This window comes from Coturnix japonica, chromosome 15 (genome assembly GCF_001577835.2).
Source record: "Coturnix japonica isolate 7356 chromosome 15, Coturnix japonica 2.1, whole genome shotgun sequence".
Lineage (NCBI taxonomy): Eukaryota > Metazoa > Chordata > Aves > Galliformes > Phasianidae > Coturnix > Coturnix japonica.
In genome coordinates this window covers 2,550,632-2,564,613 of record NC_029530.1, presented here as the reverse complement: position 1 = coordinate 2,564,613, position 13,982 = coordinate 2,550,632, and the positions used below count along the sequence as shown (strand labels likewise).

The 13,982-nt window shown below is 38.7% G+C and overlaps 1 protein-coding gene and 1 long non-coding RNA gene across 5 annotated transcripts in view; one reads left to right on the top strand and one right to left on the bottom strand.

Annotated features, from left to right (window-relative positions):
• The window catches only part of LOC116654112, a 163,576-nt gene that overhangs the window by 11,196 nt on the left and 138,398 nt on the right, over positions 1-13,982 (bottom strand). The gene's annotated exons all lie outside the window — the stretch shown is intronic.
• Positions 1-13,982, top strand: part of ADGRD1 (adhesion G protein-coupled receptor D1) — a 115,639-nt gene that overhangs the window by 85,958 nt on the left and 15,699 nt on the right. For 3 of the 4 annotated variants that reach the window (XM_015878381.2, XM_015878382.2, XM_015878385.2), the window contains one exon: positions 3,883-3,974. In XM_015878381.2, the coding sequence (XP_015733867.1) occupies positions 3,883-3,974 (92 nt within the window). Of the gene's footprint in view, positions 1-3,882; positions 3,975-4,994; positions 9,074-13,982 lie in introns of those variants that run through there. The other variant, XM_015878386.2, reaches the window with a different exon arrangement.

The window sequence follows — 13,982 nt, the reverse complement described above, 5'->3', positions numbered from 1 at the left end:
GCCAGTTTCGTATTTTTAAATTGAATTTATTCATTATTTTAAAATTAAATTTCCTCTCAGTTCACCAAATGAAAAATACGAGATGATTTTTAGAACAATGGGACAGATTGTAAAAAATTAAAACTGGAAGTTATGTGCAAGAAATCTAAAACAACTCCAAGAAGACCCTTTGGCTTTCCAGAATCATTCCCCCAGCTTTAAACAACTCTGTGTATGGAAATGCATCACACTCCCTGATTTCTGATGTGACCTGGCAATGGGCTGCAATTCCAACAGCTTGCAGTGCTGGCGTGCTATTAATGATGTCATGGTAGAGATTAGAGTAACTTGCACTGTCAGAGAATACGTTAAATCTCAGACTTGAAGAAACAGATCTAATTCCCCGTACCACTGTCCAAAACTGAAGTGGAGCTTAAAATAGTTTATGGTTTCAGAGGAAAGCTGCTCAGTAGATTTAATTAAGGCAATATGCTTCATCCGTGTTTTAAAAATTGTATTTCCTCTGTGCTGCCAAGCCATTTCTTGGCCAGGATGAAACACAGCACATCAGAGGGCTTTACTCATGGGATTCCTGCACTGCGCTAAAGAAACAACAAAAATCTCATGAGAACTGGAAGGAATCTGAGTGAAAACCTCAAAAAAGAAGTGAGAGGAAGTCCTTCTGTCATCTCACCACATTGTTTGCTGCATTCATTCTGCTTCTCCAGTGAGATATTCAAGAAATCCCACTGCGACAGCTGAGAAAAGTCATCAGGTGTTAGAACTGATGATAGTTTGGCTCATACACTTTGTGTTTTTCCACGTCCAAAAATATGACCCAAAGAAATGCTGACAAGAAATATTCACATTGAAAGAGTTCTTTTTACTCATTTAACTCTCTGCTTTATCCAACAATTTTTAGTCAGGTGAGGCTGTTACAAGGGATAGCCAGAGCTCCCTGATGCTCCTGGGATCTTCCCATGGGCTCTGGTGGGCTCTGGATCAAGCCTGCCATAATGGGAACTGGCAGCTCCTAACAGTTTCACAGAGAGTTGTGAGTTCCTGAGGTCGGACCAGCTGCCTTGAAAGGAGTCCTGTGAGTTAGGAAACGTGCTATTGTTATTAGCTGTACTTGATAGAGTGGACTCAGTTCCATGTTCTTGTGTACTTTTAAGGCAAAATAACTGCAACTTGCAGGCAGTCCGGCCTTTCAGAAAAGTAAGAGATAGAAGCTGAATACAGTTCTCTAATTTAAATGTTTGCTCTCCTACTTTGCACATTCTGATATATGCTAAAAAATAATGACTGCTTCATCAACTAATCATTCCCCTATTAGAGTTATTGGTTAAGCATTTATTTCAAATGCCAAAAAAATAAAAATCACTGGGAGGAACAATTCAGTGCCTGTATTTTGGTTTTGGTTTCCCATTTAAAGACAGTGGAAATATCTCCATGCTTTGCTTACTGAAACATTAACAAAAGAAGACATTCATAGCTAGCCTGTTTATTTAGACTGAATGAGAATACTTTAATTTCTCAAAATATCTAAACAGAAATTTTCAAGTGCTTTAGGAAATTTAAACATAGATCTCTGGGACTTGAGTCTAAGGGTTGGTTGCTAATTTTACACATACCTTATTTTTATCAGCAGCCAGATAAAAGGGCTTCCGTCACGTCTTGTAAATAATTAACTAAAGCATGCTGGAAGGGATATGATTACACTGACTGCACAAGAGGAGGAGCTCAAGGTCTTTTTACCTTTCAACTTTAGACATGCCAAAATATAAAGTAAATTCATTTCCATTTTCATTTATTTTTTACATAAGAAATTAAAATTCATCTGGAAATGCTAAAATGTTTGTGCTATAGCAAACCATCTCGTTTCCGTCCCCTTGGAGACCATCTCGCTTGTGATGTTTTGATAACCACTTCCTAGGGTTCTTTTCCAGTTTGAGTGAAAGTCTGCAAGAATCTGAGTATGCCTTTGTTGCTGTTTATAGCTCTTGTTGACTTTGGTAAGATGCAGGAAATTCAGAATTTGAGGAATGAGGTTTCATCCTTTCATCTTGACTTCACTGGAATTTATTATTTCAGTTTTTTTTCCAATTCTTATTGCACGATCTGCGTATTTTTAAGAACGCTGTGCAAAAAGTAAAATCTAGGACAGTTTGTCTAACAAGAATTAGGAATGGAAGAGAAAGGGTTGGGGTTAAGTGCTAGTGAGCTTGGCAGGAGCGCTGTTTGCAGTTATCGGAAAAAGGGTTCATGCAGCAGTTGAACTTGAGCTGTCAATGAGACATCTGCAAAAAAGTGTCAGACGAAGAGGCTGATTCTATGGATAAAGGACCAAACAGGGCTTGTGAAAGATAATTTGCTGGGGAAGAAGTAAAGGGTACAGAATTCCTGTGAAATTCGAATGAAGAGCCGCAGAGCATTGCTTGGTGGACAAGCAGCAAAAAACTGGAGTTTGGAAGAGGAAAGAAAGAAGAGGAAGCACAACTTGTTCATATTCATCATTTGCTGCTTCAGTCAACATGCATATTTAGCATATAAATGGGTTTTTCAGAAATGCTTGTTACTGCCTCAAAGAGATGCTAAAAATATTTTCAATATATGAGTTGGTGGGAATAGGGAAAATGATCACAAGAGCATTCAATTTCACTTCTTATTAATCTCTGTAAAACCGATTGAACAACGAGTACTCTCATAATTGAAAAACAGTTTTGTTCTACAGGGAATTCTATGGGTGGACTAAAAAGCCAAGGCAGAAACAAAGTACCACATCCGTCCCCACATCTTACACCAGGTGATGATTTGCCCTGAGAAACCTACAAGTGAAGAAGTGGTCATGAAATTTAAAAATGCCACAAAAACAATTATCACCAAACTTCATCATTTTTACCTCACCCTCCTCAATCCCCAAATTTTAAATTTTATTTTAGAATCTATTATGACGATTCAGTTTAAACTGAGAAGTAGTACTAGAATGAATTCTTTTTATACGTTAGTTTAAGAGAGCTTTGTTCTTTCCTTTTTCTTGGTGCCAAATATCAGCTTTGTAGCTGATGTGTAACTTTGGACAGAAAGAAGGGACAGGGGTCTTTCACCTTCATAGTCTCTCTCTCCTTCTCTTTTTTCTTTAGAACTGAGGTTTTTGCAAAACAAGACAGTCTGTGCCACATCTCCTTAGAATGATGAAGATTTCTTTCTTTCTTCACCTGTGACTCTGGAGAAAACTTCCCTTTGTTGCACCTTTTCAGTGTTAGTCGTTTCAAGAATTCCTGGGTTTCTGGTGGGAATTCTTTTCATCCCTGACATCAAAACACGTACAGTTTTTGGAGAGCAGAGTTCAGGCTTAACATGTTTTTCTCATTGCTCCTTTAAAATAATCTCATGCTTAAGCTGCAAGCAGACTTTGGTCAGAAACAAGAATTATACATTGTTAAGTCTAGTGAGAAAGGTGTTTTCTGAAGCTTGTGCATATGAAAGGACAAAACCAAAGAGCATGCAGACACAGACAGACCCCTGTTCACTGATGTTCTTGTCTAATTTGTCACCTGGTGGTATATTACCAGAGTATTTAATTGTAGAGTAAGGATCCTGAACACTTTAGTTGCGAATAGTGTGTCAGTCTGGCCTCATCTGAAAGAAGCAAGCTGTTTCTGAATGTAGAAAAAAAACACAAGCTGCCTTTAAGTACCCAGTTAGGGGAGAGGGAAATCCATTAACAAATGTCAAACTATACCAGTCCAAAACAGGAAACCTCTCTCTTTTGCTAAATAAAAGCATCAGGTAAAGCTCCTATTTTGTGTTGCATTTGCACAGTGAATTCTGAGGGCACTCTGTACCTCTGACACAGTCAGTTCTTCATTTCCTGATCAAGTTTTGTTTCTTCTTCTTCAGGTCAATATTGGTATTCTCATTGCTGTTACAAGAGTTATCTCAAGAATCAGTGCAGATAACTATAAAGTCCACGGGGATGCCAATGCCTTCAAGTAAGTCTCCCATATTCAAATTCTGCTAAACAAGCTAGTAATCACACATTTCACAGCCTCAGGACATGTTGATGGTCTTCTAGAATGCTGATACCATTCCATTTTAATAACAAGCAAATAATGATAACGATAGCACATTATTTGCTTGAATGCAGCCAGTTAACCTATATTTTATGAAAGCCAAATGCAGCATGGGATGAAGCCTTTAGTTTGGCATGAGTTAAGGTGTTTTCCTGCTTACTACAGTCTCCTGCATTTGCTGATCCATTATTTTCCTTTTTTTATTAATGGAGACTTTCCTCTTACAGCTATTTTTAAAGATAAATCTCACACAGTACGATTAATCTGTCCTTGGGTATTGCAACTATTCCATTCTTTCAAAGGATAAACTTGTTTCGAGCCCCAGTTTAGGAAAATATTGAGGCACATGCTTATTTTTAACACTCTCTTGATACTGCAAAGCACAGAGACTTATACTGGATTTAAATGAGTTCTTAAACTCAACTATGTCTTTATATCAAGGTGCTTTGAGCCCCCAGGGATTGTGACTTCTCTGAGTGTATCATCTCTTAAATACTGTGCTATTGAGGCTAGAGGGGAAATTTAAGGTAGATACATTGCTGCATCTGAATATGAAAGGACAAATTCTGATTTCTAAAGTCTGTAGGATTATACGTGGTTAAGTAAGAAGACAACTTAATACACTGAATTTAAAGTAAGATGCGGAATATTACACTTTGTGTTTTACCTCCTGAAGACTTTAGTCCAAATACAAAATGCACCGTATATATATCAAGGAGTTTATAGCTTGGGTAGAGGAAAAATGTGTTGATGGTTTGTGCTTAATGTTTCTGAGTCACAGACTATTGTGTGATAAGGTGCGGCGCCACCAATCTGAATTGGTGTCATAAGGAATCATTTTTATGCTTGAGTTACTTATGTAATTTTTAAAATGCCGTTAAGATTACAATATTGGAGATAGATACCTACTAGAATACTTATTGTATGCTTTCCCAACAGGAGAAGAAAAACAGTAAATAAGCCTACACAAAAATCTATACGATAATTACATTGTAGTGAAATGAAAGGACTGGGAATTAAAATAACTGTTTCAGATTTGGATGAGTCCCCGTGACCGTCAGAAATACAAAGGAAATTCAGAACTTTGGGAAGCAAATAACTGTGTATTGTCAATGACAATCTGTATCCATTGTTAGAATTATGAAAACACGAGAACATCCATAAACAAGAGCAACACAGGTAGCTCTATGCAGTAAGGTGTTTCCTTACTTGTGCCACAATGAGGAGCCAATTCAATACACACATTACCCTGAACACTACTCTCTCTCTCTCTCCCTAAATATACATATATATTTACCTAAAGCCATGTATGGATACATATGTAAAACTGTTTAAGGATAGTTGTTCTAGAAATAAGATGAAATGCATTTACATGCCCTTAGTTTAAATATTAACAGCTATAGATTGTGAATGGTAGAGCTCTGTACTGAAAATGTGAAGTGTCCATGAACCTCGTTAAGAGATGCTCCTTGTGCCAGGTATTTCTAAAGCACAGTTTTAGGATTTGACCCAATAACTACTGAGAAGCTGTATGTGACAACAGTCATGAATAAGGTTTTCTTCATAAAAACAGATCGATTGAATAAGATAGATCGAAAAGTAAACAGAACATACAGAATAGCTCTTATTCTGTAGATATCATTACATAAATAGGTCCTCAGAAACTTGAAAGGAGAACAGCATAAATTGTCATACAAATCAGATCTTAGAGATTCTTAACAACCTGATTCGACATAGCAGTGAGACAGGCTGAATTAGAATTTCCTGTACAGAGGATGCCATGGAAAAAGTAACCAGTGTACCTGCTGGAACGAAAGAAAGAAAAAGAAGGGCTTTGTAGCACTAGATTTATTTTCTTGTCATCAGTAATCCTTATACAGGTGAGAACAGTTTGTGTCTGGTGTGAGTTCATTCTGCCCCCAGTACTGTTTTCCAAAAAGGAAGAGAACAAAAGAAGAGTGGGCTCTGTTCTGACAGCTGGTTGGGAAATGGTTTTTGTGCTGAAATGAAACTGCCTGCAACCACTGAAGAATCCCAGATGTTGATTAGAGATTGTTAACAAATGAGAGGGGATAAGCGCAGCAAAAGGAACCAGTGACAGCACAGAGAAATGAGACAAATGCAATAACCCTGCAGTTCCTGTCAAGTTGCTGTCAGCAAGAACCATGAGGTGGTTTTTGAATCAACAAGTGCAATTGGCTTAGGGAGAAATCACTGAAGATCACAAACTGCATCGTGCACCACAAGCCTTAAACAAAGGGCCTGTCAGGCACTCATCTGGTTAGGGCTATTCAGTTGACATTAGCTATGGGGGAAAATGGAATATGTTAGAAAGAATTTATCAAGCTTTTCTTGGAAACATCTAAATTAACATGGCACAACATGACTGTGGTGAGACAGGAATGTACTTTGTCACAATGTCTTAGTTCTTTGCTGTAGCGAAGTGTTTCATAGGGCGGATGGGGGTTTTTAGGGCTGTAATCACTGTTTCGTAAAGCAAAAGAAGCAAAAGACAAAATAAAGAAAATGAGAACTGCTCAATCCAATAAACTTGCAAGTGAAAGAGACACTTCAGCACATTCTTTTCAAGCTGGAGTGAAATTTAAGTGGAAAGCGAAATAAGAAACACTAAGTTTCTGTCTGCAACAATTTAGATGATACAGTGGAGGCTCTGAAGGTTACAAGTGGTAACGAACCAAAGGCATTGCAAAACTGGCTAAAGAGCAACTGAAGTGCTGTGATGGGAGTGTAAGAGAGGTGTTGGCTGCCTCTCCTTGGTAACTCAGGCCAATATTTACTACTGCTGTAAGCACCTAACAGACCTCACCCTTGCAGCAGCTGCCGAGTTCAAACAAAAAGCAGTTGCCGGCATTCAGGTTTGAAAACCCCAGCCTGCACGTTTATGGATCTGGCCCATCATCAGGCTTGTCTCTTGCCAACCTTTCTGGCCGAAGGAAGAGTTTTATCACATTGAAGAGCTCTGGCTTCCATTTCTGCTGGCAACCCGAGTGGGAGAGCACCTCAAATCAGAAACCTCTACTCACCTGCCCTCCCTATCACTGGAGAAATACGTGTTTCTGCCCTGCAGTCCATCTTGTCTACTTGAAACACCTGCCTTAAAGGTTCTGCTTTCTCTCCAGTGAATCTGAGAGAAACCCAAGTCGCCTGGCCCCAACACAGACACCCCACAAGCACCATCAAGTCCAGTGTCATAACTCACACCTCGAGGTCATCAGGCCATGACTAAACAGAGACTACCTTAGTAAACTGTCAGAACAAAGATGAAGTTATGAGCCATGATATCAATTAGAGAAGATATTTATTGTAAGATTAGTGTTAGTGCTGGAGCGTATTTAGTTTCCCTAAAGATTAAGTTACTTGGCAACGCAATTGGATATTATGAACAAGGACTTGTTTCTCTTGGCAACAGACAGCAATAAACTGATGTAATTATTTAGAGTAATTGTTCCTGATTTTCTGTGTGGCAACAGGTCCTCTTAAATGCTGACTCAAATATGACCACAGAATTTGCATCAGAATGAGCCAGTGCTCAGCTCTGAAGGCAGAGCCTTCATAAACTTCATGTTAAAAAGCCAAAGCAAACGAGGAAAGCGTTAACAAAATTCTTTTATATCATAAAATGAATTAATTCATGATCTTCCCAATTCACATTCCGCTCAGAATAAAGAGCTGTACATTATGGGCTGATTGACCTTTTCAGGTTCTGATGTTGTCTGTAGTCTGATGTAGGTCTGTAGTCATAATGAAGATATCAGACAGCATTTTGCTGATCATTTTCCCCTGTTTTTGGAGATACAGGCAGATGTGGAAGTGTTTCTTTGTTGTTATTTTTTAAAAGAAAATAATAATACATCCAGCATAAGTTGAAGAAGCATAAAGGAGTAAAGTCTGTGATACACAATTTAAAACAAACAAACAAACAAACAAACCTCACAATAACTTAAGGAAAAATTAACGCAATTCATTAAACAATATACGATCACATAACAGACTCCCATGGAAGTCTGGTAGTAGATATTTGGATGTTGTATAATTAGTGCGTGTGTGTGAATGGTCACTTATTTATCACCTGAAACTAATACTGCAAAAGCAGTTTGCTGGTAAGAGGTGAGCAAGGAATTACTAAGAGCTTCTATTTCTTACATGAATTCACTGAAGAACATGGTTTCTGTACTGTTTTCTGAGGCATACAGAACACAGACTTGTATAAGCTTTTTCCCTTAGGTGAGATGGATTGTTTTTGAGCTCTTTGCCAGGTGAGCTATTGACTCTCAGTAAAATAACGCTGTGTGCTAACTAATTTAGATGTTGCATTATGAGAATGTTTTGCAGCCAGGGAACAGATTTCCCACCAAAAGGCTAATTTGAATGTTTTACTATAAAGAATACTGAATCAAACACGCTGAAAATTGTAAATGCATATTCACATTTGTTTGTATTACCCATTCTTCTTGACTGGACTTTCATTTCAGGAAACAATTCATTCTATGTTTGTGTTTAAGCATAAAAGCAGTCTCTCTCTGAGCTAAATGCAATTAAATCAGATTAGTTTAATGGAATTGCTCACGTGCTTGAAGAAGCAAATGATTACTTTTTTGAGTTATAAACCATTTGAACACTTTTTTTTTTTTTATTTTTTACCTTATTCCTGCTGTGTGTAAAATCTTAATTCCTCTCTCAGTGCATCCATTTCCTCTGGCTAGGAATAAAATATGTGCTTTTCTTATTCCTGCTCTACCCCTCCAAAGCCCCAGTGCTGTGTTTACTTGGGAATTTACTTCTCTGTTACAGTGAGAAAAGATGCCTAATGTGACAGTGCTTTAAAGATGTGCACATTTGTAATAAAATGTAATAAACTCCAAAAGGAGAACTCTTCCCTGATTAAGCCTGTCACAGGTAGGATGACTGATTATTGGGTTACCTGTCTCCTGGATTACAGGGGTTGCAATGCAATTTTCATAGACCTTAGATCTGCAGTAAGTTTGTGTCAGCTCATTCTGCATTTTCAAAGGTAGCATAAGCCACCTTGGGTGTAAAACAGGGTATGTAAGTTTCCTGCAAGTCTGTTCCTTCCTTTGGTTATCTGGGGGGGGAAAAAGCTGCACAGAAAAATTTTCCCTTTGACAGATCCAAATACACGAGGGCTGTCTGCCAGCAACTCATGATGCTGCAGACATCTGTAGAGTTTAAGCATGTAATTGACCGTTCCAAAGCACTTTGCAAAGCCATCTATTATATTCCGCAGCACACTGAATGCGCTGTGGCAAATGGCTCACCCGTTTAATCAATGATCCATTCCATGCCACAACTCCACATCAGCATTTTACACTGTTCATAGAAATACTGCCTGCCTTTCAGCCCAGTCACCTTTTGTCTCAGGTAACACTCTTCCAAGTCAGAGCTGCTAACTTTAGTGCTTTTAATGTAAGGCTTTATTCTGCAAGGAACTGTGTGTTAGTTGCATTTTCCTCTTGCAACCCAGTGCCTGTTTCATGCCATTTGCAGTGCAAGGACTTCTCTTTCTAAGGATTATTTCCAGCTGTTCATTTTTGGAGAATGCACTTGTCAATCATGACACATAACCTGAAGCTCTCATGAGAGCTCTCCTAACAAGAAGATACCGGAACTTCTCTACATAACTAAATTCTAACCCTTAGCAATACCATTAGAGAATTTATTTTTCTCCCCTCTCCCTTCAAGGATGAGAAACAAGTCACAATCTTGTCAAACTCTTCTAAAAGTCCACGGGGATTCAGGACCCATAGCACTAGAAAATCCTTTCTATGCCTTGCTGACACACAGTAGCTCTAACCCTGAGAGACACAGTGCTCTGCTTCTCTCTGCTCTGTCAAAAGAGAAATGAGCTTTTCCTGTTTGCTGAGGGAGAGCCATCAGTTAGAAAGAACAGTTTGGCAAGTTGGATCTGCCCTCAGCAGTCCTTTCTTAACAATTTATAACTGTAAGAAATCACGTTCATTGTACGTGGCTTCAAACAGGATGAGCGATGTACCTTACGGAAATTCTTGGAAGGAGGAGAGTGACTGGCAATAAAGGAAATAATTAAAAGGGATGTACTAAGCAATGACAATTAGTGAGCTGACGTGATACTGCCAATGATAATGTCTTCAACAAAATTAAATTTTTGGCTCATTGAATATGACAAATACGAATGCAGTTTGGGTATCTTATTAGACTCAGCGTTTTAGACTAAAAATATACGGGTTTAAATGCTGGCAATAAGAGTATTAATGAGGAAGTGCTAATCTTCTAGTAACCATAATGGCAGTAATGGTAGTGCTTCCTTTAGTACAGAAGTTGAGAATTGAAGCACTGAAGAAAGGCTTCAGGCCATATGATAGCTCAGGCTCATCTTAGGCACGTTTCAGGAGGGGTGGTAAAAGCTTGCAAGTATGTAAAACATTTCTGTAGGAAAGAGGCACTTCTTCAAGGGCACAAAAAAAGGGAGAAATAGGAAGAATCTTTAACTGATGAAAAAATCAAGTATTTCAGACTTCCAGTAGTGGAAGGAGAGTATCAAAGCAAGGGAGCTGATCACCTGAAGGGCTGCTGAGTTTGTCTTTTGAACAGCTTCCAGAAGTGGTTGCACAAATGTCTGTCACAGCTAATCCTGATGCCAGGAGTGACAAATGACCCTGCCTCGTGGCTGAACTGGACAAGATGACACTGTGAGTCCTTTCACAGCTTACTTTTTCTTGCTTGCCTTTTTCTGAGCCAAGATCATCCTTTATGGAAGCTGGTTTTCTTCTGTCTTTTCTCCTTAAATAGGATTTACTGCTCAAGAGTGAGCAGGGCTCACATGTTGATTATGGGCTCCAAAGGAACTCTGAACTCCATGTGCTAATTTCTTCTTTATTAGGAAGGGAAGTAAAGACACAGCATTAACAGTGATAAACAATCAGAAGAACTACTGACAGCTTTGCTAAAATTCACACTGCTCGTGTCCCTCATGTCTGAGCCCTGGAGACAGCAATAGGTTTTTCTTTCTGAGATTGGAATTTTCTAAGTGCCCAACACTAACTGCTTCATGCAAATATAACACTGATATCTATAAATCTGCTCCAGGAGCCTACTTGAAAAACTGCTCATTTTTGAGTGAAGTTTTGTCGTTTTCTTTCCCAGAGTGGCTCCATTTACAAACATTCAGTTTGTGGGGCACTGCCTTGCATGCCAGGGTCTGCTGGGGACTGACTGTGTGACCTTAGTGACAAATCACTCACTGTCTGCTGCCTTTCAGTCTCTCTTTCCTTCCCTCTCCTCTTTCTGTCTGTTTTCCAGTGTTCTGCTTTGTAAGTCACGTCTCTGAAGAGACATCATGAGCCTAAGATGACTCTGGTGGGGTTTAACTATTCTTTGTACCACTGTAGATTTCAGCCCCGGTGCTTATTAGACTTAAAACAGCAGAAAATGTCAACTTCTGACAATCTGCAGTGAAGAAGTGCTTCGGAGAGCGCATTCTTCTGTTTTAAAAATGCCCTAATTTCTCTTAGATTTCAATCTTGTAATACCTGATTTTAAGCCATAAAAATCCCAGTAGGAGGAGGATGGTGAATTACTCATAGGTTTATGCCTGGTACCAGAGTAACAATTAAATGCTGGTCATTCATCATGAAATGGTACGACTCACTGTGAACAGCAATAACTGCAAGAGCTTGCTTGAGCTGCTGCTGCTTTTATGTCCTTGGCCTAATTTATAATCCTAGAATTCTTTGTCAGCTTTATGCAGAATAATAAGACAAATATTATAGTTAGACCACTGCATAAAGTAAACGCTTATTTAAACACGCACCTTTTGCAGAGCTCTGAACAGCCATGTAAATCACTACCCAGTGTGACACAGCTCTCAGCTAAGTGTGATTTACGTATTTTCCCGACAATGCTTTCGCAAAATAAAGAAAATAAATGAAAAATATGGGTAATGGCAACCAAGAAAATGTCCTATTTTAGAATCCAAAGTCCTTCCAAACTTTTAGATACTGTCTTCATTTACGTAATAATGTGCCATTACCTACAGAGATGTTACAGGCATTTTGGAAAGAAGGTTAGCAGGAAAGCACGTAGATTGTTCTGCCTTTCCCATTTGCAGGTAGGACCTTAGAGAAGGTGGGAATCGAACCCATCAGTAAAACGTTTTTATTTCAACAAGCTGGAAAATATTTTGGAGGAATTTTTATGACCTCTTGCTGGGCTTTTTGTAAGTAATACAGCGTCAGCTATGACATTAACTTTGATAAACACAATAAAAACCATATGTTGCCTCATTTCTTTAAAACCAGCTTAATAAGAAATTGAGTTCTTCACATTACGGCACTGCACAGCTCAATGCTTTTCTGCAGTTCGTGTTATCCTCTGAAGCAACAGTCACTAGCAAGCAGTTTAGAAACCATGCAGCAAGGCAGTGTGATTGTAGTTGTAATCTGGCAATTCTTTTTTCCCCCCTTACGTACATTTGAGGCAGGCAATCAAGCAAGTATATGGCTATTTATTTGGCAGTGCTGCAGTTAAGGCTCGTATGAACCATTACAGAAAATTACTTTTCGTTCTCAGTTTATACGCCTGACCTTGATAGCTTTGCTGTTCGCTGGTACCGTTACCATGGAAATAGAAGAATGATCTTTCTGTTGATATCACTGCATAATTAAGGGTCACTGAGACCACTCAGGTCAGGAGATCATTTTCAGAGTTCAGTTCTTCAGGGGCATGAATGCTGTTATTCCACAGAAGTTTTGTGTATTGGTTGATGTGACTGTTACTATGTCATCCTAAATTAAGCCCCACTGACTTCAAACTAAGAGCTAGAAATATTTACTCAATCCAAAGATTTCCAATAAACTCTTTGTCCATGAAGCTGCTCTTTCTGGGCATTCCCAGGTACAGAAAACTACCAAGCCATGGGGCCTGTTGCCACTTGTCAGCTGAAAAGTGGTAACTGGCTGTGTAATTGCTTCTCATTATTTTGAATGCAGGGTAAAACACTATCTGTTAAAAGCCTCCAGTGACAGAAATTGGAGTCTCTTCAGGGTGTAGCTGCTTCAGAAATGTTTTTCTATTGGATTCTCCTGAAAAGCTTGACATTTCTACAAGGACAATTTAAGAAAGGACAAACTGTCTTCCTCTAGTGGATGCGGGCAACAGTGTCTTTCTCTCCTATGTTGTTCCTGGTTTGATATTGAGGGAGACAACAAAAAGAAAAATATGGCAATGGGATCCATCACTGTTTGCAGCTTTACAAATCTTCTTTTTAAAATGAACAGTTTTATAAACTCCGTATTTCATTAACAATATCATCAATTGAATCAAGCTGATTCCGTGCTAACTTCTTCTCCTTTAGACAACTCTTAAACTGTTGAGGAAAAAAAAGGCTTCATCTGCATTATGTCCATGGTTTGGCAAGCCAGATAAGATGCCGTGCTGCCCTACTGTTCCATCTCTTTTTCCTTTATTTTGCACAGAAATTTTCTGCCTATATTTTTTTACTCTCTGAGCAGATCTACAATCTTGATACCCCCTTTCTTTTTCTCTGCATGTACCTTCAGAACAAGCTGTGCCCTTTCACATCAGTATTCAAGTCATATGAATTCCACCATCAAATCTCCATTATATGAGGAAAGGCGAACACTATGAGGTTCTTTTCATAACTTCCATGGTTTGACAATCCCTCTTTATTAGCTCTTGGTCTGTCATCTTGTTTTATCATTGAGAAAACAAATATTTGTGCCGCATGACATAAGAAACATAAAAAAGATTCAGATGGCTGTAAATAGCACAGTAAGACTAATTTCAGTATATTGTTTCAAGATGACTTGTGGAGATTTAGCCAATTAAAAACAGTGAGCACTAGGCTAATGTAATCCCTCGTGCTGAGAAGATCCCTAGGGATAGGCTATG